General features: G+C 41.4%; 1 protein-coding gene and 1 long non-coding RNA gene across 4 annotated transcripts in view; one reads left to right on the top strand and one right to left on the bottom strand.

Annotated features, from left to right (window-relative positions):
- Positions 1 to 17,377, bottom strand: part of LOC111093874 — a 54,861-nt gene extending 37,484 nt beyond the window's left edge. For both annotated transcript variants that reach the window (XR_005353367.1, XR_005353369.1), the window contains exon 1: positions 17,210 to 17,377. This is a non-coding gene — a long non-coding RNA (uncharacterized LOC111093874). The remainder of the gene's footprint in view (positions 1 to 17,209) is intronic.
- On the top strand, positions 8,790 to 25,256 carry SERPINB2 (serpin family B member 2). Of its 2 annotated transcripts, none has more exons than XM_038525843.1 (8): positions 8,790 to 8,920; positions 12,557 to 12,733; positions 15,937 to 16,053; positions 17,589 to 17,717; positions 18,170 to 18,287; positions 23,071 to 23,213; positions 23,799 to 23,963; positions 24,296 to 25,256. In XM_038525843.1, the coding sequence occupies exons 2-8, from the start codon at positions 12,566 to 12,568 to the stop codon at positions 24,704 to 24,706; spliced, it is 1,251 nt and encodes a 416-aa protein (XP_038381771.1). In that variant the 5' UTR covers positions 8,790 to 8,920; positions 12,557 to 12,565; the 3' UTR covers positions 24,707 to 25,256. The 2 variants fall into 2 exon arrangements, with proteins under 2 accessions (XP_038381771.1, XP_038381770.1); XM_038525842.1 differs by having other exon boundaries at positions 17,568 to 17,717.
- The last annotated feature ends 2,162 nt before the right edge of the window (positions 25,257 to 27,418 follow it).

The raw sequence follows: 27,418 nt of genomic DNA, 5'->3' as shown, positions 1-27,418 counted from the left end.
ATCCTAGCCATTAGTAAGGTGGGATGCTGGATGATGCCTTATCATGGGTAGCTTGGACAAGGGAGGGTCCAGTTTAGCACACTGATTGAGGACTTACCATTTGCTAATGACATCACTAGGCACTAGGCAAGTCAAGAATGAATAGGACATTGTCTCTGTCCTTGAGTTCCTAACAGCTCCTTAAACAATTCCAGAAACCTAGAATTATACATTTAAAAACTGAAAAGAACATGGAAGCTATTGTCCATGGAAAGAGCATTGACCTAAAACATTTGGGTTTAATTTAATATTTACCAACAATGAGGCAAATCACTTGAATACTGTTCTGTTTTCTCAGCTGTAAAACAATGATTTAACCTACTTAAACAATCACTGAAAATAATAAGATAAGATGCATTGAAGTATTTCATAATTTGTATGAGACCACTATAATGTAAAGGAAAGGAAGGCCAAAGAAGTAGAATCACCTATCCACGATCACATGACTATTATCAGATGTTAGTATAATACTCAAGCGGAGATAATTACCAAAAAGATTTCAATAGTAAAAATAATAATAGTAATAATATCAATTATTTATTATTAGACATTCTGTCTTACACTTTACATTATTTCATTTATAACAATACTTTAGTCTTGCATATATAATATATGGCTCTTTTTATATCTCTCTTACTTTATAATTTTGTGCAGAGCTGATGGAACTCATGAGCATTATTATATTTTACATGACTTTGTCAGAAATTTTGAAAATGCAGGGATGTGCTTAACTTTCTATATTAATTTAAGAAAAAAGAGGATCTTACACTTCAAGATTATGATGCTGTATTAGAAAATCATGCAATATAATTTCAATATGAGTCAGGCGAAGGGGTTATGACTCTTCATTAACATAGTGTGATGACCAGAGGTTCCTCCTTGATGGTAAAGTTTTTCAAAAAAATTTTTGAAATGAGCTTTATGTACTCATGTTCAGGCAAACAGGAACTTGTTATGAAGTAAGAGTTAAACATTTGTAACCCTAGGAGTGGGTGAGTGGATCACAAAGATGTACATACCTGAGTGCTGTGGAAAGATCTGGAACTTTCCTCAAGTAAATGGTATGGATTTATTCTTTATCCCTCCATGTATTTGGGTTTCTTAGCATCAGTTGATGAAATGTAAGACTAATGAAGTACACAGTTCTGATTAATCAAAGAGCCACTGAACTCCAAGAAGTCATTATTATAGAAAACTTAAATTACTCTACTCAGAACTATACCCTGCCTGGGTACAAAATGAAATATCACTTTCATATTAAGGCAACAAGCATATGGGTACAAATATTGAAACAATCAAGAAATATGATTGAAATAGTGTTGGAAAAGTGGGAAGAGCAAAAATCACTGAAAAATTATATCCTTTTGGAGATAGTCATTCCTTTGACTCAGACTTCAGATAAACAAGCACTCCAAAGGAATAGATTAAGTATCTGGAATGAAATGTCACACAGGCACGCACAAAACCATCACAAGTCCTGACCTGATGGAAACCTGAGATGTTCTGATCTTTTTATGATCTCATTAACCTATTCAATGTCAAATACATAAATCATTTAAATTATTTCTTTCCCTGGAGCCAATATTCTTGCAGCCCTACTACTAGCATGGTGTTTAGCAGTATCTTCAACTTTTTTTCCGTTAAAAATTATGTATTTCTGTTTGTAGGCAAGTATTCAATACAAAACTTAGAAAATTGACACAAAGTAGACTTCTTCTGTTGTGGTCTTAACCACCCCCACCCCTATCTTCTCATAGCTCTTAGCCTCCTTTCTCAGTGGTTGATACTTGCTCACTGCTTATAGCTCCTGGGGCCTCAACTCTTATGATGCCTTCATGCAAACCCTGGAGTAGAGGGGGTATTTTCCCTGCTATAGGTCTGACCCCTTTGTTTCTATTACAGCTAGCTAGGCAAGATCAAGGTCTCTGTTCCTCTGCTTATGGAGTCCTATCTCAGCACCTGCCCCTGAAGTTCTCCAAACTCTTAGAGCAGGATCCCGATATTTATCTTACATTAGTTCATGAGACTCAACCTTAACTGCTCCCTGTCCCAAAAGATAAAGTTTTCTATCTTCATACCAAAGGAGGAAGAGAAGGAAGACCCATATTTTGAGGCTATCTCAGTAGTGCTAAGGAGGATCAAAATTAGGATACAAAAGTTTGTTTCCAGTTTAGTTAAAAAAACACTAAGTAGGCATCCCCAGGGAGCACACCTTATACCAAAAGTTGTGGGTATAAAAACTGAGATATACAGCTTCTGTTCTCAAAAACTTTACAGGGAAACAAATATGTAAAAATAGAACTTAATCCAGTGTTCTAAGTACAGTAATAGAGCCAATCACAAGTGCTAACAAATTTGAGCACCTATTATGTACTAGATATTAAAGACTATTTTACAATATTTAAATTGATGTTATTAGAGAAAAAGGCAGGGGCCAGATCACAGATGGTCTTGGACATATGAATCCAATTCTGAAATATACATCTTATATTTGCTGGGGACTCACTGAAAAATTTTAAGAAGAGGCATAGCTAGGTCAGATTACATTGTAAATATAGCAGGCTTATGACTTAAGGGACAAGACACTACACTAGAGACTGAGAGATCAGACCAGAGATGATGGAGACCAAAGGGCAATAGTTTGAGAGAGAAGAGAGGAGCTCATCAACTCAAAAAATATTTTAAAACTAAAATTAGTGGGACTTGTTAAATGATAGATGTGAATGTGGATATAAGGAAAAGAATTGAAGATGTTGTTTCAATTTTGGTTTGGATGACTGATAGATGAATGGGAAGTAGTTGAGAAATAGGTGGAGAATGATGGACCATTGGCAGTCAAGGGCGGTTGTCTGCTAGGAGGCTGCATTTGGTTAGCTCAGGATCTGGGGAGAGGTCAAGATTGGCGATAGAGTTGCAGCAGCCTTTTCTCTGTTGTCTGCTTTCCTCCCCTCCTGCTACTCTCACCCAAGCATCCCATTTGCATTCCCATATTCCTGTCCACCATGTCCATGAATGATGACTAATTAACAGAGAGAGAACTGAGCTATCATTTCCCCATCCTTCTCACTTTGACACAAGTCTATGTAAGGCTGTCTTAACTTGGAGACTAGGTGCTCTGGTCTCACCCTGTGATGAAATGCATCACTGTCCCCCAGCTCACACTCTTTTCTTTTGACAGTTCCTTCCTAGAAATCAGAGATTCACCTAGTCATTTTAGATGGGACCAAATCTGAAACCTGTGTGTGAATCATTTACGTATTTTAGTAAAAAGTGTCAACGGGTGTCTGGTCTTTTATCTACTCTTAATGAAAAAAAGATACAGAAATTCATAAAGAGGACAAAACAAAAGTAATTGACATCCTGATTTGGAATATATTCTATGACATGTCTTATTTTTTTACTTTCTCAGTATGTTTTATGAAAGTTATCATTGAAATGTGTGACTCTTATTAGGCATACAGCATTGGCCTAGATGCACTGGGAACATGCTAGATAAAAGAGAGACTAAATTAGCACTTGTTAAGTAATGTAAATAATCCACTTATCCAAAAATAATCCACAAGGATAACAGAGAGCCAAATGGTGCATGCAATTGTGGTTACATGAATCCGGTGTTGTATCATTAGATCCTTGAAGGAAATGCATCACTATAAACACAGAGTTTCATCTGATGTATAGGATGAGTGAATTCATGATTCATGATGCATTCTGAGGCTGCTCTGCAAATGTGATCTCTCTTTGCATGCTTTTGGCATGACAGGTTTTAGGAAGGTTATTGGTTTTCTTACACAGCTGAATCACAGAACACTGGATATGCGTTCCCACGGCCTACCAACTATGGAATCTATGTTGGGATTATCACTTGGCAACAAGATAAATACTCTGACTGAAGTGTTACACTCCCTAACAGAGCTTGTTTCATGTGCAAACTTTCTCATACTCCTGGCTGGCCCAGGGCAATATCTTAAAATAGATAAGGTTTGCATTCTGTTGCCCTGGATCCTGGTATTGTCCCTTTCTATGGCCTGGCTCACTCTCATTCAAAACCTTCTTGTTCCTTTCTTATCCTCTTCACACACCCCAAGACTCCTGGCCTGACCGCCTCTCCCTACTCTGTCAAAAGCCTTTTTTTGCAGGAATTTAGAAATATGTATTATTTCTCCCAGAGCCATTAACATGATGACTTTTATTGCTAATAATAGAAGATATTTATTCTCTGATAATTATATTTCAAAAAGTATATACCGCATGATGTCTTAGCCAAGATGACCCCAAATTCACACCACGGAGGTGGCCACTCTCACATGCCTTGGGTCTTGCTCATAGCAACAGCTGCTTAAATTTCTAGGGTGAACCATGCTACTGTAATACTCAGGCTAATTAATATTAATGATCCATTATAAAAACAGTGTTTCAGTATATTTAATGGAAAGTCATTAGTAAAGTAAGACTATTAGATGGCATTTTATGTCAAAATGGGACTTCCTTTTTGACCTACAATTGTACTGTGCTTTGGATAATTTCAGTGGTGACATTACTGATGCTCTTGAGAGGATACATTTGTATATTTCCCATCTACCAGCAAATCCCATGGAGAGGGTAATTCTGGAAGCACCAGTGGTTGTTCATTCAAAGTGGATAAGAGAAAAGAAATAACATGGCAACGTGCTTAGCATGAGCAAGTCATTCAGCAAACAGTGAGCACCTTAATTTGAGCCAAGTGCGTATCTCAGTCATGGGGAAGACTACCGTGGTTTCGGAACTCATGGTGCTTACTGCATACAGGGAGACAAAGACCCGGTGGTTAAAGCTACTCAATCACATTTGGACAGGTGCTTCAGAGAAAAAACACAATGCATGTAATCTCCCGATTAGAATATTAGAACCTTACTTGTTTTCTTATTTTCGGTCTTATTTCTCTTTAGATATGTTTCATTGTAGTGCTACTGGGAAGAGAATAAACACCTCCATGTAGATATTTTGATCATATATTTCTGGTTTTAAAAGTAATGCATGCCTATTGTGGAAAATGTGGGGAATTCTTTTAAAGTTAAAAAAAAAAATTGACCAGCATCTATAAAGTTACTGCAATCACTGTTTACATTTTGACACATTTCTTTCAAGTCATATTTCTGCACATACTTTACTTATATGGCTGAGGTCACATTGCATATATAATGTTATATCCTCTTTACCACCAGAAGATAAGAAAACAAGCTGGTAAGAGTCATGCCAGTTCTACCATTCTCAGCTTTGGTAGAAGTGATCTGACCTAGACCTGTTGTAAGTACTGTTTGAAGTTAATTGAGAGACTTAATCTTATTTATCTTATAATGGTAAGACTGGTAGCTACTACTAATGGTAGTAGCTCTGCTCTTCTAATTTACCTACTGATTGGGCTCTTGCAGTGGTTTCTTGGTAGGGGTCTCACCATCTGAGTTCTTCTTCTTCTACATTTCTCGGATTTTTTTTTCCTTTCACAGTTTTCACAAGCAACTTCCCCTCTCAGGAGTTTATGTAAGATATCTTTAGATTAGATCTCAGCCCATTCTGGTGTCAAGTCCCCCCTGTGAGATGCTGTCGCCTTTCCCCCTCTCTCCTTCCCCTACAACACTGACCACACCGGGCAGATCTCAGGAAGCCAGTGAACGGCCATCACTTCCCACTTCTGTAATTTTAGTGCTTTCCCCTTTCAAATCTTCAATTTTTTCATTTATCTTTATTCTTTCTCTGAGGCCCCTAACACACATGTATCAACCCTTCCTCTCTTTCCTGCGACACCACCTACCATTGGTGCCACTCATTTTGGCTTCTAATCATATATTGCCTTTTACGCTTCCTCTGATAGTTTGATGTGTGACCATCTTCTCTTTTTTATACTGAGCCCCCCAAATTTCTCTAATCTAGGAGGGAAGACAACTTCCAAATCTGGCCACCCACAAGTACTCTATTTTACCCACTAACCCACTCTGTCGAACACTCACAGTATGAAAGATAGTACGCTAAGCACTTGACAGACATTGTCTGATCTATTCTTCACAAAAGTCTGTGTCATTTAGGAATAATATAGACTTACTATTTAGCATCTCAGGTAACAATAAGAACAAAAACTAGAGGTAGGTAGTTTCCAGCATTGACTTGGGAGTGCTCTGAAGTCAGGGCTCTGGTTTGGCATCTCTGCAAACCTCTTGGCCTTCTTCTCTGGTTGATATATGGTGGGAACATTTCCTGGCATCACATCTTCACACAGCCATGCTCAAAGTCTGGTAGAAGAGGATGGCGTAGGATAGGGGAGGTTCTCTTTGTATGTCTCTCTCTTATCAGGAAGGAAAAATTTCCCCCAGACACACCCCAACAGACTTATTCCAAACCTTGTTGACCAAGATTGGGTTATATAGCTACCCTCCAAGACCAACAACCGGGCCCTCTTTTCCCAAGACAAGGAATATCTGATACCTAAGAAAAATCAGGAAAAAGAAAAACAAAAAATGGATTGCTTTTGCAGAGGCAATGAACAATACCAGCATCCATTAAGAAACTTAAGCTCAGAGAGATTGAGAAAGACATTTGTGCAAGATTATACACTCGCAATTGACAGAAAATTCAAGTCATACCTTTCTGAGTCCCTCAGAATCCATATCTTTGCTCACCATACTAAAGAGCCTTTCTAGAAAATTTTAGCATTTCACTCAGTCAAGGGATATTTTGTAAGTACCAACTTGAGACTCAGCACTGTTCTTGCTGCTGAAGGGGCATCAAGTGTAGAATCTATGTAGGAATAGAAGCCCACTCCAATGGAATGTCTAGAAGACATCTGATTAATTAGTTAATTAATAATACATTTTTATATTGTAGCTCTAAGAGGTGCAGTTCTGTGTAGCAGGAGTTCACCGAGGATTGTATAAGTCAGACCAGATGTCATAGAAGCTGTAGAGTATGAGTAGAACCTCACAGATTTGGGTCAGTGGGGAGAAAGAAGGATGGCTTTCCTGTTGAGAAGAATAACTTGAGTGAAAGCAATCAGGTAGAAACAGTGGAGTCTGAAAAGTGAGCAAAGCAAAGGGTTACTAGGGTTCTAGCTTCATCTTCTATTAGCTCAGCAGACTGTTGCACTGGCTCAAGAACAGTTGAACAGATTGGTCCTGTAGACATTGCCAGAAGGGCCCTCCAGGGGACGGAGTCTGGAAGGGGAGAGATTGTTAGACCAGAAGTGGCACCTGCTGATCACTTGCCGAGGCAGAGAGCTGGCCGAGCACCTGGGGATGTGAAAATTAGTAAAAGGGTCAATGGCTGCCTATGAGTTTCCTTTGGTGTCACGGAGGAACTTAGGAGTTGAAAGATCATTATTGAGGGTGGGATTCCAGCTTTTTCTTTATGTGAGCTGAGATCTTCCAGCAATTAAAAAAATCAAATAATTTGGGTTTTGGCTGCCAGATACAGACTCTGAAGAATACGCCTAGCCCATTGTCCCTCTGATAATAACGAGGGGTTTGGGCTAAGTCACCCCCACTCCTTTGGACAGGAAACCACATGAGTGCGATGAGATCAGGGGATATCTGGTTCTTTAAACCACAGGCAAATGAAGAAGCTCATGCCGGGCTTAAACCCACAGACTTGGCATCACTGACACTCAGATTGTCAACCCAGGTCTCCCAGCACAGACACGGAGCTCCCCAGGGCAACTGAGAAGAAATACAATGCTTTTACTTCTAACCTTCCCTTCCTTTTGAGGATTTTCTGTACATAGAAGTAAAGCAAATAGAAGAGAAGCCACCTTTATAATGTGTTGCACTTTTCGATTAGTTCTAACAATATAACCTTTTTTAGACTTAAATTGTCTTTTATCATAACTATTTTTTAAATCTGTTTTTGTCCTCAAATTCCCTTGGCTGTATCAAAACACTTAGTGATTTTTTTTTTAACTTTGCTTGCTTTCTTGCTTATTTGTTTGTTTGTTTATATAGAGAGAGTGGCCATGTGTGGCAATGGTGGGGAAGAGTAGAGGGAGAGAGAGGGAGAGAATCTTAATCAGACTCCATGCTCAAGAGGAGCCCTAGGACACAGGGCTCAATCTCACGACCCTGAGATCACATCCTGAGCTGAAATCAAGAGTCCGGTGCTTAACTGACTGAACCACCCAGGCACCCCTGCGTAGTGATTTTTTTCAATCAAGTTTTCAACATGATGATCCTAAAATTAAAAGTCAGTATCAAGTACACAGATTTTCTCTGTATAATAAAAGATAAGATCTGTGTTGGAGACAGGGGCAAACAGAAAGTTCTTTGGGTGTGGTTGGTGACAGGAGATTAGGGTGGCACCCAGAATTATTTAGGAAATTATAGTTTGAGATACCTAAGACAATTTAAAATAGAGAATCTCCAAGAAAGAAAAATAGTGGTTCTCTTTTCCTTTCCATGCCCAAAGAGTCGCTTCAGGGGTGTCTAGATTCAGAGAGAATGGATTCTGTTGTCTTTAAATATTGCCAAGAGCCCACCGGCCATCTCTGCACAACGACAGAAGGCTTATTGTCGAGTTCGGCACTGTCCTTGGGCACCGGTTTAGAGGGGGACACTTGAAATGGGCTGACAGACTTCAGCTAATTTTAACAGGCATGTGTAGGTATTGCCAAATTCTTAGGTTTCTGAATGATGTCATCCTCTGGACAAATTTCTTAAATGATGCCTTAGCAAACAAGCATTTTTATAATAGTGATGTCTTTCTGAGTAAAATGTTGAATCACTCAAAGGATACAGATTAGAAAGAGAAAAAAAAATGTTGTGTGGGAGGGGCAGAGCTTTATAAAACCAGTCCTCTTCATGTGTGCACTCTGACAGCTCTCTGAGGACGGTTTCTTGTCAGCAGCGCCTCCGGGAATAACCAGGTATTTCAGTGATTTCTGTGGCCATCTCTGTGAAACAGGCTTTCATTTTTCCCCCCTCTTCCTTTGTATTGGTATTATTAATAATGAAAGTTAAAGTGTGGGATGTCTTTAGAAAATGAGGAGAAATGTCATGGTGTTTTCTTGTTTAGATTATTTTTAAGTGAAACTATTTTAGTTCAAGAGTTGACCTAAATTTATAGTAAGGCTTACTCTTGAGTCTCAGAAGCCAGCTGATGCCTGTGTAACATTAACCAAAGTTCAGTGGTGATGTCAATTTTATCAAACAGGTTAGAAAATGTATATTCTTTACTGACTAGGATTTTGACACTGAACTGGATGGAAATGGCTATATCGATTATTAATTGATATAATTCACATGTCATTAAAATGCAGTAATTTAAGCAATGAAAATAATCTATAAGTATCATATAAATATAATAAAAATAAGAAGGATGACCGTCTTTACCTAAAACTGTCAGAAATTGCAGAAATTCAGCAGCAATCTGGGTTGGGTCTGTTGAACACCCCATTATATTTATTGAATTTAGTCAATAATTGGTCAATTTAATGGGAGAGAAAAATTTGCCAAACTGGTTGTTGGATTGACTGAAGTAATAGTTCGATAAATAATTTAATGCCCCCAAACAGACACTCATTCATTATGAAAGTCATCAAATAACAGGAACTGCTTTTAATTGGGGAGAGAATGCACTAAGTTTGGAGGGGACGTTTCCTTGAAGGTACTATTTCCTCTTTGTTTTCTTTGATTTTTGTGGTCAATTTCTAAATATTTGGACTATGCAGTCGCAAAACAAATTGTTTTAAATGCCACAGCAAACTCCAATCTAACATCCAGTGCCAATGAGAAGAAGCCCAGCCCCACATATGCTCTCCATTTATTCTTCCTCATGATAATATTAAACCTTAATTAGCAGCATGATATCTGGAAGTTAATGAAGTTGTAAATTTTGAGTGGTAAGAAACTCACAACAGGTGTTACCTGTTTCGGGCAATTATGCTATTTGACACCATTCTGTGACTTTGATTTTACATTGTGTCAGGCAGATTCCTACCCAAAGGTAAGGCATGGACTTGTCTGAGAGGAAACATGCTATATGTGTGCCTTCATATATTTCTAAGACTACAAACTTCTCAAACTTCATGTGAAAAGCGCCAGACTCAAAATCAGAAGGCTGAGATTCGGTCTAGGCTTTGAAGCTAACTAGCTGTGCAGTCTGCATCTTCAGGTTTTGGTAACAAGAAATTATTAGGTTTTCCTGAGCAAGTAATGCCACAAATTAAATGAAAACAATGCTGCTGAAGGAATTTGGTAACTGCAATATAGACATGAGATCTTATTTTTTAATGTTAGATGTAGTTAATTGCACCTTACTTAAAAGTATAAAAACTAGACTATTTTTAAAAGAAGTAAATGCACCTGGGACAATTTAATTCTGTCCCTCTTTACTTGTTTCATTTATAAAGACACCAGAAAGCTATCAAAAGCCTCTCTAACACTTAAATTTTGTTAGTGTCAATGACCTACTACTACGCAGGATACTATAAAGAATTCAGTCTAGGAGAAGGCTACAGTTACTCATCTGGCGCTGAGTCCTTATTTATTTTTTTTCACAAGAGGATAGAGATGTATTTTATTTATGATATTAATTCTCAATTTGTTTCCAAAATGTTACTGAGGTAACTTACAAAAACGATCTGCCCAGTAAGACTAATTAATATAAAGACAATTTTAAATCAGTAGAAGGTTGAGGAAACAAATGTCTGAGTCACCCAAGTTAACCTAATCTCTGTGATGAAACAAAATACAATAGTGGGGTTTGGGTTTTTTTTTTTCCCCCTACTTAATAAGCCTTCTAGGAGCATTGTGGACTTACTACCTTCCTATTTTTGTTTCCTCTTTCTAACATTTCTCAAGCTAGTAAGCTGCCTAAACTCTTACACATAATAGTGAAGTTCACCTCCAGCAGGAGAGGCAGTGTGAGGCAGTGTGAGGCAGTGGGTTCCTGCAACAGACCTAGGCTTGAATTCCTGCATCATTCATAGAAGCTCTGTGACCTTATGCAAGTTACTTAATCTCTCTGAGCATCAGGAGGTTACCTATAAAATGAAGATAACAGTACCTACCTTTTATAGATCTTGTGAGGATTGAATGAGAAGAGGTAGCTTCAGGGACAAATTTTGCTTAATTTACAATTTTGTCTTGCTAAAATACAATTGGGTGGTATTTCACATGAGCCATTTTGATCCAAATTGCAACGATTTTCTTAAAAAGTGGTCATGAGCCAAGTGTTCACCTAAGACAGCCTGGATTAGGGAGGGGCGTGGGAGCTGGCGCTTGCCAGGAAGCCTGCTGAGTGAGCCAAGCCCTACAGATGCAGGACGTCCTTAACCTTGGAACCTCCCTCAGCCTCTCCTCAGCTCTGGGAAGCCACTGTCACAAAGTTTCCTGTGGGATGCTGAGTGTCAGCGTCATTTGGTATATTCATATATTTTGGTAATTATAGGGTGTGTTTTAAGCCACATTGAAAGCATAACACACAGCCAGAGAATGATCACTGGCCAGTACCAACAGATACCCGTGCATACCTTGGGTGTGTCCCCACATTCCGCTTCACACAGAGACTTGGGTCATGGAAGGTGTGTCTGTCCTTTATCTTCAGGTGGTGACAGGGTGTGTGTACGTATGATCCCCGCAGTGCTGCAATGGACTGCCCTGCTGGGGGGTGGCAGGAGAAGCAGGTGGCATTTCCAGCACAGCCCCTCATAATGTAGGAAGCTGTTTCACTGCAGGCCATTGATGGATATAGGTGTGTGTGTGTGGGTGTTGGGGGATGGTACAGGAGATAGGAGCTGGGTAAAAAACAACCCTCAGATGATGAATCTGAGACACTCTTCGAAACAGGGAATCTGAAAGAATTGACAATCTCACCAGGGACCAACAAGAATATGTGTGCATGTGGCATATGTTTGAATAGGTGTGTATTTGCCCATGTGGGTCCCTGATATTTGCAGATGCAGCAGAGGTTGAAATCATGACTCTGGAGGCCACCCACCTGGCTTCCATGCCTCCTGCCCCTTATAGTTGGGTAACACTTGTCACTTTTCTGATCCTCTGTGCTGTAGTTTCTTCCCTCGTAGAACATGAATAGCAATGCCTTTCACATAGGGTTTTGGCAAGAATTAAATGGTTGGTAAAATGTTTAGAATAGCATCTGTTGTATAGTAAGAATCTAATGAATGTTATTTATTGTCATTGCTGTTATTATGGTTATTATATGGGATGTCCCTACTCATCATTTAACTGTTTGTTGCACCTCAGGATCAACTACATAGTTCACAGGATCCAGTGCAAAAGGAAAATGCAGAGCCCCTTGTTCAAAATTATCAAGAATTTTAAGTTGGTGACAGCAGAGCATCACACCAAGTGTGGAGCCCCATAAGGCTGCACAGGTCATAGGACCATGATGCCATCCAAGCTCTACTTCATGTTGTCCCATGAAGGAAGAACAGAGAGGGAAGCCCTGTCCTGTGCAGGGTTCACCTGTACTACTTGGCTGACATCACCCAAAATGTTGTCATCTTTTAGAGCTTTTTTCTTCCTCGCTTTCCTTCCAGATTGAAACAATGGAAGAACTTTATGTGGCAAACACCATCTTCGCCCTCAATATTTTCAAGCATCTGGCAAATACTACTGCCACCCCGAATCTCTTCTTCTCTCCATGGAGCATCTCATCCACCATAGCCATGGTCTACCTGGGTGCCCGGGGAAAAACTGCAGACCAGATGGCCAAGGTGAGTGTCTATTAAAGCTCCAAATTAGGACTGGGTCCCACCTGAATGGAAGTGTAGAATTGTAATTTCATGCTTCAGACAGCTTGATGTTATCAAGGTCGATGGTTGTCACATGCTATTACAACACAAGTTCTCTAGGTTCAAATCTGCAAAATAGCTAAACCACAAAAACTCTCAACTGTGGCAAGCAGAAGGCATACTGCAGTTTCTTATCCTACAAGGCTGGAAATAGGGACCATGTCTTACATTTTATAAGATTATTTTTATACTTTTCAAAGTATTTTGCATGCTTTATCTCATTTGGTTTTAAGACAAGCATCATCTTATAGATGGAAGCCTAGCAGCGTGAACAGCGCACCTGCCAGGGTCTCCTACGGTTTCCTGATGCCTAGTCCATTCAGGCTCCTTCTGTGCCTCTCCCACTGGGCTGTGTTTGCTCCCCACGCATGTAAAGAATTTCTCCTTTGGTTTTAAGAGCTGTTGAAGATGCAAGGAGAGCAGCGTGACTTCAGAGAGCCCCAGCCATGCTATCAACTCAAAATGAGGGGCTGGCATGATGGCCAGTTTTCAAAATCAGGGTGAACAGGATGTGGGGCAGCATCGTGAGGTATTGGTGGAAGGACTCTGTGAAGGCATTCAGTCAGGGGACTGGACCCAGGGCCTTAGAAATCCATTGACCTGCTTCCACCACATACTTCAGTGCTCCCATGAGATGCATTCAGCACATTTAAAATGCACACGTTCCTGTTATGTCCAGGTCAGGGAGACAGATAAGGTCATCATCTAATGATTCTTTCGGATTCATGTAGCGACAAACACTGACGTTGTATGCTCGCAGTACAGGCTCTGCTTTCTCACGGGTACACACTGTGTGTTTAGTTACACCAAAATGCCTCCGGCCACTTTTGGGTTTCCCATGAAAACCCTGCCTGATGCATACGTCCCTCGCTGGTGCACAGTGACCCATTTACAACCTGCCTCTTATGAGGTGGTTCACTGGGGGGGTGTTGGCTAATCTCACTGCAGGAGGAAGGGAGGTAAAAGCCCTCACTCCCTGTGTGTGTGGAAGTTTAAACATCAAGGCTTACAACGAAACACTTGCTCAACTCTAATACCAGCACGATGTGGCAACACTCCTTCCCCTTTATTCTCTTCCCCTTGGAGAAAAGAAAACGTGCACTGCATGGTGAGCTTTAGAAAACATCAGGATCTTGATTTTTTAAATGTAAAGGAATCAAAAGCAATGTTATTTGCTGGGGGGATGACAAATGAGGTAGGGTAGGGTGTTAAAATAAAAAAACAAATAAATGTTGATACCAGAGGCAAAGGAACATATTGGTCACTCCGGGTCCAGCCAGCTTTTCCATATCTGTAAAGAGCTTGAAGCACGTGGGTCTATGCAAAGATGTCATATTGTTTTCCTATAACTCTGCTGCCTGTGCTGATTTTACAATTCAAAGGAAAATTGGGTTAACTCCCTATTGAAAGGAAAAGAGAGGCTCGGTTGGCTTGGAGGAAGAAGTACGGACTTTGGGGACAGCCCAGGCAGTGCTGAGTGGTGGCTTTGGCATTCCTACTAGGTGTGTGAGGGAAGGCATGGTCTGAGGCTCAGCTTTCCCATCTCCAAAGTGAGAACGCAAATGCCCAGCCTGCATGATGGTTGTGCAGATTAGAGATAACCCGCAGAGCGCCTGGTAGCAGGCGCTGTTCTAACCTGTTCTAGCAGCTTGTGCTCCTCAGCGCCTTCGCCAGGCACCTTTTGAGGAGCGTTTTGTGAATTTGCCCATATGATGCACGATCCTGTGAAACAGAGGCTATGATCCCCACATTCATCTTACATACCAGGGAGAGGCCACATAGCTGGGACTCAGTGTTGCTGGGCAAGGTGATAGTGTGGAAGTGGAGACAATGAATACATAAAAGAGATGAACTCCTAGAGCACATAAGTCTGTAAGAGATTGATGTGCACAAGGAGCGGTCCTCCCAGCTCTTATGTTCTGGATGAGGCCCCAGACCTGCCCGGGCTCAGTTGCCTGTCTGGGCACTGTGCCTGCCTCTATCTTGTGGCCTCCACGTGACCCAGCACCCCCCCATCCCCCATTTCTGTGGGGGCTTTTGCAATGATCCAGGAAGGCTTTGCAATGATTCAGGAAGGCTTTGGTGCTAGCCAGGAGACTCCTGATTTAAGCATCAACTTCCTTTGAGGGGATGAAAAGCAGAAAAGCTGTTTCAGGAAATATTCTTCCCTTATGTGGGGGCAGAGTAGGGCCACTTGATATATAATTTGATGAGCTGAGAAAGATCTCACAACGCCTGACACCTTTCCTGCCAACCCAGAAACTCACTGCCTGGCTGGGCAAGCCTACTTTTCCTTTGTTAGCAGAGTCCCCACCATCAATCTAGTTACCAGATAAGTTCCTCCTCACCCTGGGCCCCCCAAAGGATGTCCTGCAGGACCAGCAAGACCAAGAGGATGTTGGAGGTTGGGGGAAGGCCTGGGTGCAGGGCCAGCGTGGGGGTGCTGAGATTGGAGAGGCCAGGCTGGGAAGCTGTAATTTTGGGAAGGAGCCTGAAGCAGCTTCCTAGGGGCCAGCCTTCACCTGCACAGCTTCCCTGTGTTTTCTGGATCTGCCACTCACAATATAAAGATTGTCTATATGTCATCTGACCCCTGTTGCCTGTCTCCCACATAGATGTTGGTCTTCATGTGTAATACGGTATGTGCAAATATTTTATGTGATCCCTGTTCATATTGAATAACCGTTTTTATGCTTAAACTGACTTTTGACAGATGAAAAGTGTATAATATATAAGGCCATTGAAAAGACAGAGAAATACAAGGTCATGAGCTAATCTTATTACTTTCTTCACAATACTAGCATTTTTTATCAAGGCCATTTATGGGTTGGATGATAATTTAGATACTTTAGTGAAGAGATTGCAAATCACCTCATAATAACAAAGTGTTGTCTAAATGGCCAGTCTATGGATTAGTATAAAATAACTCAAGCTGTTTCCTGTGAGGAAAATTCTAGTTGCTGACACTTATATATTATGTATAAAGAGCATCTGCTTGTTCCCGAGACACAAAGGCGGGAAGTAGACAGGACCACTAAGAGATACCTGAGAGCTGCTGGTTTAAAGGTGAATAATCTGGCAGGAAAGGATACAATTAACTGTGTTCTGTCTAATTCCAATTATAGGTGTTTCAGTTTGACAAAATTGGAGCCCCTGAGACCCCCGTGACCCCAGAAAACCTTACAGGTTGTGAACTCATGCAGCAGATCCAGAAGAGCCCTTATCCTGAGGCTATTTCGCAGGTATCTAACTCATTGGTTCATAATTTATTTTGCATTTTATTTCTAGAATCTTCTCATCTTAAAGTCACCGTGGTAGACAGGGAAAGAACCTAGTACAACTTCCTCCATTCATAGAAAGAAAACAAAGACTCAGAGCCCTTAAACAAATATCCTCTGAGCACACTGATAAGTATGGGCAGGGGGGGAGTAGAACCTAGGCTTCATGGCTTTTAGGCCAGAACTGTTTCTAAATTCGATCACACCACTCTGCCTCTGGTTGGGGATGTGCAATTCATTCTGAAACCGTTGTGGCAACGAGAATGCACATGCCCGGATGTAGATTTCCAGGTGGGAGAAGGTAAAGAGTGACAAACAATTGAGGAATGGGATGACGTCATGAGAGACCAGGACCCTCAGATATCCCTCTCCAGCCCCTCTATTTACCTATTTATCACCTGTCCCTGTATGTATATACATATGTATCTATTTCTCACCTATCTCAGATACCAATATCTCTTCTCCGTACTCTACTTCCTTCAGCACCAGCTATCCAGATAACTTACAGAAATTGGGTATAGATATACTCCTATTGATTAGCAACTTCCATAATATGTTCATGGGCTGGGGGGGGGGGGGGGAATCCCGCATGGCTTCCTTCTCAGAAGGCTGCTCCATTGGCCTGTTGCCCAGGGAATCATGGGCCAGAGGAGGTGGAGAAGGCCTCTTCAGGATGGAGGCTCGTCAGGCCTCCTGTGACACCCGGCAGCCCATCTGCAGGGCCCCGACCTCTGCCTCCTGGGCGTGACTGTGCCCCGTGTCTGTCATCACGCTTACAAATGGGGGGGGGGGAGCGGATTGGAAGCCACCCGCATTCTCGTGGCTTCCTAGAACCCAGATTTCCCACTGCACAGACCACCCTTTAGTTATAAAGTGGATACTTTCAGCTGTTATACTAACTTTTTCTTTTTTTTAAAGTTTTTTGACTTCTTCTTTTTTTATATATACTAACTTTTTCTAAAACATTTCTAAGGTAACGTTTTAATAGAATAAAATTCCTTAGAGACCCTGAGGTTTAGGAACTCCTCAAAGAAGCCTCACTTTCTTCTAGGATGTTGGTCACTTGCCGGTTAAACACAATCTGTAGGTGCAGCTAAGTCTGAAACAAGGAAAACCTTACCTTAGGAGTTTTCATGCACTACACCGAAAGTATTTCCTCAGAGATTCTTCTAAAATGTCAGAAAATAAGTAGGGGCACGTGGGTGGCTCAGTGGTTGAGCGGCGGCCTTCGGCCCAGGGGGTGATCCTGGGGTCACGGGATCGAGTCCCACATGGGGCTCCCTGCGTGGAGCCTGCTTCTCCCTCTGCCTGTGCCTCTGCCTCTTTCTGTGTGTCTCTCATGAATAAATGAAAAAAATCTTTAGGGGAAAAAAAAAGAAAATTCAAAGCATACATTAATACAGCATTTCATTGTGGCATTAAAAAAAAAAAAAGTTTGCTTAACAAATAATCCTGCTGGCGTCCTGTGTTCTCTAAAGAGCGCCTCGTCTGTGTTTAAGGCCCAAGCGGGAGCCGCCCTCCACTCGGCCTTCAGCTCCCTCAGCGCCGCGGTCAGCGCAGCCTCCGGGGAGTACTTACTGGAGAGCGTCAACCAGCTGTTCGGAGAGAAGACTGCGAGGTTCAAGGAAGTGAGTGAAACCTGTAGCTGCAAAGGCTGGGCCCCCACCCGACGACGTGCAGCCGCCCTCCAGGCCGAGAGGGCGGCGAGCCCGCGCCCCGGGTCACGGCGGCCGCTGCGCATGCTCCGTGGTGGGCGCTCCCTCCGCGGCTGCAGAAGCCCCGCGTGCACAGCGAGCGCCCGAGCTGGGGGAGCGCCGGTTTCCCGAGCCTTCCCGCGAGCCCAGCCTTCCCCTCCTACCCAGTGGCCGTAGTGCACAGTGCAGGAGTGCAAATGAGTGTGGGCAAGGGGGTCCCCGGAGCACGCATAATCCACCCCGTTTCCTCTTTCAGCCTCCCAGCCCCCCTTCCCCTATCTCGGGCCCCCCCATCCCTCCCCCCAAGTCTTGGGCAGGAAGCCCATGATTTACAATGACACCAAGTCTCATTTTGTGTCACCTTTGGCCTATTTCTTGCTTTAAAGGAATATATGCGACTCTCCAAGAAATACTACTCCACAGAACCCCAGGCAGTGGACTTCCTAGAATGTGCTGAAGAAACCCGAAAAAAGATTAATTCCTGGGTCAAGACTCAAACCAAAGGTACAACCAAAGCAATATTTCCTGTTCTTCTTTTCAGTTAGAAACCTCCCATCTAATTTTTAAAAGAAATCATTCCCTGCACTTAGCCCTAACTCCCTCAAAATTCACCCAACCGTAGTTACTTCGGCTAGTGTAGCCTTATTCTTGTTCAACTGAGTGTTCTAAGTGAGAAAGGAGAGCTGAGGCCTCCTGCAGGAAGACATCTGTTCCGTACTTACTAATCTGATTTTGGATGTTACCTAAGAATGGAAGATGAGGGCAGGCAGAGAGGATTTCCAAGGCAGGAAATACCAGTGTTGAAATAATTGTGCTGTATGTCCGGTGTGGACAAAAACAAAGAAAGAAGATGTGTTCCTCCCCCACCCCCTCCCCTTGAGTAAGTGGTGCGAGACCACTGGCAATGGAAGAGGCAGGATCAGAAAAGTATTTTAACTGGTATTCACCATTCACAGCCAATCTGCTGTGAGGTCTTAGGTCCCTGCTGGTGCAGCTCATGTCCCTACTTCTTTCATGGGCTCCTGTCTCACTATGTGGTTTTTACCAGGACTCAAACTTAATTAAGTCATCCATTCATTGTTACTGAATTCAATCCTTCAGTCAACAATGGTTTATCCAGCACTTACAAGAGCCAGGCACCATACACGCAAAGGAGGATAAAAATGGAAAGGAGACAGAACCCCGCCGCCCTAGAACTCACGGCCTAGGGGAGGTGTTCAGTTCAATCGGCAATGGCTGCAAGGTGGTCTTACGTGCTTTTATGGGGGCACACGAGAAAGGCCCTTGCCTCCAATGTTATGACAGGAAGGGTCTTCTGGGAATGAGAAGTGTTTATGTTGTGATTATGAGAATGGGCTGCAGCTGGTGAGGCTCGGGGAGAGAGTTCCAGACAGAGGGCTCAGTTCCAGGATGCAGAGGTGAGGGAGCTTGGCCCTCTGGGGCAAGGAGTAGAGACTGGCTGGATTTGAATGTAAAGCACAAGGGAGGGGATGAGACTGCAGAGGTGAAGTCACGCCACTTGTCATGCAGTCACTGTATCCCCAACGTCCCCACATGGGAACAACTTCACTGCCCTCCAGCTGGCCTCTGCAGAGGATCTTACTCTTGGCCCTGACTTTTGAATTCTTAATAATCCAACCGACTGTGCTTGATGACTGCTGGCTCCCGAGCTCTCCATGGCATGTCAGCTGCTACTTCCAGGCTTACTTTTTCTGCATTCCCTAACTTCAGGGTTTAAGGGGTTCACCAGAGTCCTAGCCTTTCTTAGCGGTATCTCCCAGCCACTCGCCTCTTCTCCACTCTTCTGGAGCTTTGTTAGCTTCATGACTCCTGTTAAACATTTGCTTTGTACAGCCTTCAACTGTGACTGAACTGATTTTATTTTGCTTGCCTTGCCATCCCATATAGACTATAATAATTTGAGGGTAAGGGCAATATGTCACCCTTCTCCTGTGTCCCCACAAAAATTAGCACAGCCTTTGACCGATCATGAAAATCCTTCATTCTTCCAAATCTCCAGGTAGAATAATAGGACTTAAATAAGTAACTGCTGACTAGCAACATGTAGACAGATTTCTAAGAAGAATAATATAGAGATTACTGCAAAGGTGAATTGCTTGGGTATTCCATAGATTTATGAGCTGATAGGACAGAAAGGTCCTTGGAGATAATTTACCCAAATTTGCCCCTTTTTTTTTGTTGGACCTCGGGTCCCTGAGGGGTTAACTGGCTCATTCACGATCCCACTACCAGTTAGTGGTGAAAGTGGGGGTTCCTCTTGTTCGATCCTTAGTCTAATTCTGAATTCTTCATGTGGGTGTTTAAAGAGTCTGTTAGACAATTTAGGCAGGAAGTAAATTTCATGTAACTCCTATGTTTTAAAACTTTGTTTCCAGCAATAGTTTGGTGTCTTGGTTTCTTGGCGCCCATAATGGGAAAAAACACATGAACTGAGTTCTGTAGAATTTATAAAATATTTCTGTTCCTCTGAAAATAGTTGATTACTTTTGTTCTTCATTTCTATAACAGATTTTGCAATTACTGTCCTAAAATACTGACAAACCACAGACACAGAGGAATGAGGGAAAGTGAAGGTTAGCAGAAGTGAAAGTAAAAGCTGCAACATTCAAGAGATGTGGAGGTTCTGCTTTTCTGAGAAAAGCACCAATTCTTTTTTCTCTTTACACATTGTCTTCAGTGGCTGTGAAGGAAACAGTTGTGTTGCCAGAATGCCTCGTGGTCCCCTGGGCTGACTGCTTTACCATATTTTATAATAATTTGAGGGAATTGTCTATTTTATTTGTGATGATCACATTAGTGCTGTCATTCACGTCACAAAGTTAAGTGAAGCCGTAGGAATTGTCATTAGTCACCAAGAATTTAATTTTCTTTTCTTTTCTTTTCTTTTCTTTTCTTTTCTTTTCTTTTCTTTTCTTTCTTTTCTTCTTTTCTTTTCTTTTTTTTGTATATTTTTTTATTGGAGTTCGATTTGCCAACATATAGTATAACACCCAGTTGCTCATCCTGTCAACTGCACCCCTCAGTGCCTGTCACCCAGTCACCCCATCCCCCCGCCCACCTCCCCTTCCACTACCCCTTGTTCGTTTCCCAGAGTTAGGAGTCTCTCGTGTTCTGTCTCCCTCTCTGATATTTCCCACTTGCTTTCTCTCCTTTCCCCTCTAATCCCGGATTTCACTATATTTATATTCTCCATATGAGTGAAACCATATAATGATTGTACTTTTCCGATTGACTTACTTCACTCAGCATAATACCCTCCAGTTCCACCCATGTCCAAGCAAATGGTGGGTATTTGTAGTTTCTAATGACTAATATCTCATTGTATACATAAACCACATCGTCTGTATCCAGTCATCTGTCGATGGACACCGAGGCTCCTTCCACAGTTTGGCCATTGTGGACATTGCTGCTGTGAACATTGGGGTGCAGGTGTCTTGGCATTTCACTGCATCTGTATCTTTGGGGTAAATCCCAGCTGTGCAATTGCTGGGTCATAGGGCAGTTCTATTTTTAACTCTTTGAGGAACCTCCACACAGTTTTCCAGAGTGGCTGCACCAGTTCACATTCCCACCAACAGTGCAAGAGGGTTCCCCTTTCTCCACATCCTCTCCAACATGTGTTGTTTCCTGTCTTGTTAATTTTCCCCATTCTCACTGGTGTGAGGTGGTATCTCATTGTGGTTTTGATTTATATTTCCCTGATGGCACGTGATGTGGAACATTTTCTCATGTGTTTGTTGGCCATGTCTATGTCTTCCTCTGTGAAATTTCTGTTCACGTCCTTTGCCAATTCATTTCATGATTGGATGGTTTATTTCTTTGCTGTTGAGTTTAAGAAGTTCTTTATAGATCTTGGATACTAGCCTTTTATCTGATATGTCATTTGCAAATATCTTCTCCCATTCTGTAGGCTGTCTTTTTGTTTTGTTGACCGTTTCTTTTGCTGTGCAGAAGCATTTTATCTTGATGACGTCCCAATGGTTCATTTTTGCTTTTGTTTCCCTTGCCTTCATAGATGTATCTTGCAAGAAGCTCCTGTGGCCAAGTTCAGAAAGGGTGTTGTCTGTGTTCTCCTCTTGGATTTGGATGGAATCTTGTCTCACATTTAGATCTTTCATCCATTTTGAGTTTATCTTTGTGTTGGTGTAAGAGAATGGTCTAGTTTCATTCTTCTGCATGTGGATGTCCAATTTTCCCAGCACCATTTATTGAAGAGACTGTCCTTTTTCCAGTGGATAATCTTTCCTGCTTTGTTGAATATTAGTTGACCATAAAGTTGAGGGCCCATTTCTGGGTTCTCTATTCTGTTCCATTGATCTATAAGTCACCAAGAATTTCAGTTGACTGGGGATATAATGATGAATCTATGGAAGCTGGTCAGATTACACTGACCTTTGTATTAGTCTTGTGTCTGTCGGTAGGTTTGGTAGCAGTGGTGGTGGGCACACAAGCCTGACCAGTTTACCAGTTTGTGAGCTTGACGAGGTTGCTAACCTTTCTCAGCAGGGGATCTTTTTGTGTAAAATGACACTACTGAGACCCCAACAGAATAGTTATGAGGATTAAGTAAAATGATGTATTTGAGCCTTTGAAAAATTATAGAGCAGATATTTACTATACATGGGCTGTTTCTTAAGCCATTTTGTTGTTGTTCTTGTTGTTAACTATCACACTTGGATGTGATAATTTCTGAGACCCTTCCTTCCCTGGCACGCTCATGTACTCCCTTCTCTGCACTGCCAAAGCACTTTGCATTCTGTTGTAGAATTTCTGACACATTGTTTCACTGCTTATTTTGAACACCTCTTCCAACATTCTCTTCCCTCCAGGGCAGTTCTTCATTTCTCCTCTCTTGTATCTGCCTGACTTCTGCTGTAGGTGTAGCGTGACTTCAAAAAAAAAAGTTTTTGAATGAGTCAGTGGGTCAGACTCATAGATTGTCTGGATCAGATCTAGAAGGAGCTCTAAACTTTGAGAAACTTTGAGAAAACAACAAAAAACGAGGTGAAAATTTTCCAGTTTGATAGGCATTCTAAATTTTAGATGCATTACTTCTTCATTTTCACTTGGACTTTGCAAACCTTCCAAGAAATGTAGTCTGCTTTGCTTTAGATACATTGGGAGAAAAACTCGAGCTTGAGGTCATTACCTCTGCAGAATCTGACAAATGTACATGCTGAGTTTGATGGGGACTCAAGAGATTCAAATCATAATAACGTCGCAGTTCTTGGTCATGAAACCTAAACATGTGTCATGTTTTCTGTAGGCAAAATCCCAGACTTGTTACCTAAAGGTTCTGTAGATGGGGACACCAAGATGGTCCTGGTGAATGCTGTCTACTTCAAAGGAAAATGGAAGACTCCATTTGAGAAGAAATTAAATGGACTTTATCCTTTCCGTGTGAACACGGTATGAGACAAGATGGACTTTTCCTAACATATATTTTAGGACCTTGGCCAATACAGAGAAAAAAAATTAGAGACCACTCATGCTCCTACATGACTTGTTAGTCATAAATTATGCACTTTGGACAGTTGGTTGACTCAAGTTACCGAGTACCACTCAGTAATTTTCTGAGAGGCTATATGAGTAATGTTGAGACCATGGGCTTTAGAATTACATAATTCTGGATGCAGATGTAGGTTCTATACTAAGGTTCTACTGATATTTATCTTCCATGGATTCCATGTTTTGATCAGTGGAATTTGACTATTGTAAGGATTCAATGAGATTTCGCAGAGTTCTTGGCCCATGGCAGGTGCTGAACAAATATTTTAGTATTATTGTAAGTATTATCATTGTCCATCTTAATAATAGATGTAATCATGATAAAGCTAATAAGATCAGAGCAGCTGTGAGGGTATAAATAGTTTGTTGATTTTTAAGAAGATATTTCTTCAACACTAAAGCAGAACCTACTTATCTTTTATGTCTAATTATGATCTCCTGACATCTTAATATCGACTTTCATAATTTGCTTTTTAATAATTTTAGACTCAGCGCGTTCCTGTACAGATGATGTACTTGCATGCAGACCTGAACATTGGATACATAGGGGACCTGAAGACTCAGATTCTAGAACTCCCATATGCTGGAAACATCAGCATGTTCTTGTTGCTTCCAGACGAAATTACTGATGTGTCCACTGGCTTGGAGTTGGTAAGCCATTCTAGCTTGTATTGTTTTAAACCTCTGCAGCTAAACTTACCTTTCATGACAAACATGTCTACAGGCATAGAAAATGGTGTGCAGCACCTCACAGAAACATGTGAATTGGTTGATAATAAATGTTCATGTCTCAAAGTTTAATTTAGACCGTTAACATATGTCATACGTGCTACATTCATGCAAAAATTTTACCGGTGTATAAAATTTTTATATCACCCACCATATGGTAAAGTTAAAGTCATTGATTTTTAACATATTTTTAAGTTATTTGCCTTCTTTTCTGAGCACTTATAGGCTTTTCTTTTTAATGTTTTAATTTGTAGCTGGAAAGTGAAATAACCTATGACAAATTCATTAAGTGGACCAGCAAAGACACGATGGCCGAAGATAATGTGGAGGTGTACCTCCCCCAGTTCAAATTAGAGGAGCGCTATGAACTCAGATCCATTCTCAGGAACATGGGCATGGAGGAAGCCTTCAGCCAAAGCCAGGCCAATTTCTCAGGAATGTCCAACACAAATGACCTGTTTCTGTCCCAAGTGTTCCATCAAGCCACAGTTGATGTGAACGAGGAGGGCACGGAAGCAGCTGCTGGCACTGGGGCCACTCTGTCAGGGAGAACTGGCCACGGAGGCCCACAGTTTGTGGCAGACCATCCTTTCCTCTTCCTTATCATGCACAAAATCACCAAGAGCATCCTCTTTTTTGGCAGGCTTGTCTTACCCCAAAATTGAAAAGTTCTGTTTCTGCACAGGATTTTGTAGTATGAGCTGTAAGCCTCAGAATTGCAATGAGTGCCAAAAATTTAGAGACTTTTTTCCTACACATTTCTGCTCTTTTCTGAATAACTTCTTCTACACACTAATGATAAGTACAGAAATAACTAGACAACTATCCACCTTAGCATTACAAAGCTGACTAATCATTTGTTCTCATAAGTAGAAGGATGTCCCAGTTAGGTCTTCCTTACTATGGGTTTATTTTATAGCATTAACTTTAACTGTATTATTTATTATTTTATATAATGGTTTTAATTATTGTTCACTGTCAGTTTTATGTAACTGATATAGTTACAGAAGCGAGTGATCAGTTATTTTTCTAAAATATGCATTTACTTGTTTGTATAATGAGGGATGAGTAGTTGCCCTTCCATGCCCTTTTATAATAAATACTTAGAAGAAAGCATTGAAATATATGTATTTCTAGCATTATTATTACATAGATGTGTCTATAACTAATGTAAAATTGCAAATATATATAAAAAATAAACATGTTTCCATGCAACCATTTGTTTCTTGTCATTCCATTGGTCATTAGTTCATAAGACCTGTCATACCTTGATTCCCAGGGATCAGGAATCATGCTTCATTTTGTGGGAGAACAAGGAAAAACAGAATAAATGATATAAGAGAATAATCGCCCCTGCTGGGAGCCCAGTATTAGGAGTCAGATGGGGTTGTGTGTAAAATGGTTTAGAGCTGCCTTCTTATAGCAGCAAAAAAAAAGCAACTCAGAAAAGTTTGAGTCAAAGTCCTTTGGGAATATTCATGTTTAAACCTCAAGGATAGTGGGAATAAACACTTGGTCCAGTGGTTCAGACATAGAATCAAGATCAAGGATTGAGCTGAGAGTTCAGGGAAGAGGAGATGGGCTGGGTATACGAGTAAGAGGGAGGGACGCCTGGGTGGCCCAGTGGTTGAGCATTTGCCTTTGGCTCAGGTCATGATTCTGGGGTCCTGGGATCAAGTCCTTCATTGGGCTCTCCAAAGGGAGCCTGCTTCTCCCTCTGCCTGTGTCTCTGCCTCTCTTTGTGTCTCTCATGAATAAATAAATAAAATCTTTATTTAAAAAAAAAAAAGACTAAGAGGGGAACCACAAATGTCTTCCTTTAGAGGTGTTTGCTTCAAATAGCACAGAATGCTTTTGAGTGGATCAGAGACAGAGCAGATCATAGCTTAAGTCATGAGAATGAAGACAGATCTGGTTTGGGGTATCCGAGCTGGCTACAGAGCCTGGCTGCGGGAGTGCGGCTGGACTCTGAGAGTGTCTCCCAGGCAGCACCTTCCCCGTGACACAAGGCAGGGACGGATGACCCACTGGAACATGGTGGCTAAACAAGTACCCTAGGCCCTTGACAGTCAGTCCCTAAATCTCAGTGCTAGTACTTACGAGTCATCTAACCATGGGCCAGGAATGGTGCTTCTTTATGATTCAATTTTCTTTTGGTGTAAACTAGAAAAACCAATGCTTTTCTCATAAGGTTGCCATGATGGTTAAATGAATTTACACATCATAAGCAATTTGGAGAATGCTGAGCATGTACGGTGTTTAATTAGTACTAGTGTTGATATTTATTATCTTTGTCAGAAGTAAAACTGTCTCCCAGTCAGCTGGTCAAATATAGAATCCCTGGAAATTATTTAAAAAATGAGTCCTTAAGGCTTGCACTGTGGTTTGCTTCCTCCAAATTAGACATTCTTAAAAATTAAGAGTTCTTGGGGGGGATCCCTGGGTGGCACAGCGGTTTAGCGCCTGCCTTTGGCCCAGAGGCGCGATCCTGGAGTCCCAGGATCGAATCCCATGTCGGGCTCCCGGTGCATGGAGCCTGCTTCTCCCTCTGTCTGTGTCTCTGCCTCTTTCTCTGTGTGTGACTATCATAAATAAATTTTAAAAAATTAAAAAAAAATTAAGAGTTCTTACTTCTTTCATTCTCTTACATTTAGATTCATTTTTCTATGCTCTTCAATAATTAAGCAATTCAACAGGTAGTAGCTTTTGGAATCATCGTGCCTCATGGGGTATCTATATGTCTCACGCTCATAACGGACTTAGAAGATGGGTGTGGAATTCTAGATTCAGAGCACTCTTTAACACTCTAGAGGTACGATTCTTACGGTCTTCTGGCACCAAAGTGGCTAATAGGAAAAGTTATGTCAAGATAATTGTTGCTCCTTGTAGTTTTCACATTTTTTTTCTTCATGGTGTTCTTGATATTTCCTTGCATTAAGTATATTTTTTAATTGTTCCTCAAAATCTATCTTGTTCATCAGATATTTTTTTCCATCTGGAAATGTGTATCTTGCTTCAGTTCTAGGAACTCTCAGCCATTGCTGTGGACTGAATGTTTGTAGCCCCTCACCTCCACGTAAATGTTAAAGCCCTAATTCCTGATGTGATGAGATGAAGGGATCAGAGCTTCCTCTCTCCACCATATAAGGACACAGAGAGAGACAGCCTTCTGTGACCTGAGAAGAGGGGCCTTTATGCAAAATCCAACCATTCTGGCACCCTGATCTCAGATTTCTCTAGAGCTATGAAAAAATGTTTGTTGTTTTAGCCACCCAGTCTTTGGTATTCTCTATAGCAACTCAAACCAAATAGGACAACTATTATCTACTCATTGTCTCTGTCCATTCAATTCATGCTCTTCTTCTGGATTCCTGTTA

The sequence above is a fragment of the Canis lupus genome, chromosome 1, assembly GCF_011100685.1.
Source record: "Canis lupus familiaris isolate Mischka breed German Shepherd chromosome 1, alternate assembly UU_Cfam_GSD_1.0, whole genome shotgun sequence".
NCBI lineage: Eukaryota > Metazoa > Chordata > Mammalia > Carnivora > Canidae > Canis > Canis lupus.
Note: the sequence above shows the minus strand (reverse complement) of the source record. Positions and strands in the feature narration are given on the sequence as shown.

Bases quoted from the DNA above. Each gene is read 5' to 3' on its own strand.
- SERPINB2 (XM_038525842.1), top strand. From the start codon at position 12,566: ATGGAAGAACTTTATGTGGCAAACACCATCTTCGCCCTCAATATTTTC. The intron at 18,288-23,070 runs GTACAACCAAAG...TGTTTTCTGTAG, and splicing joins GGTCAAGACTCAAACCAAAG to GCAAAATCCCAGACTTGTTA. The intron at 23,214-23,798 runs GTATGAGACAAG...TAATAATTTTAG, and splicing joins ATCCTTTCCGTGTGAACACG to ACTCAGCGCGTTCCTGTACA.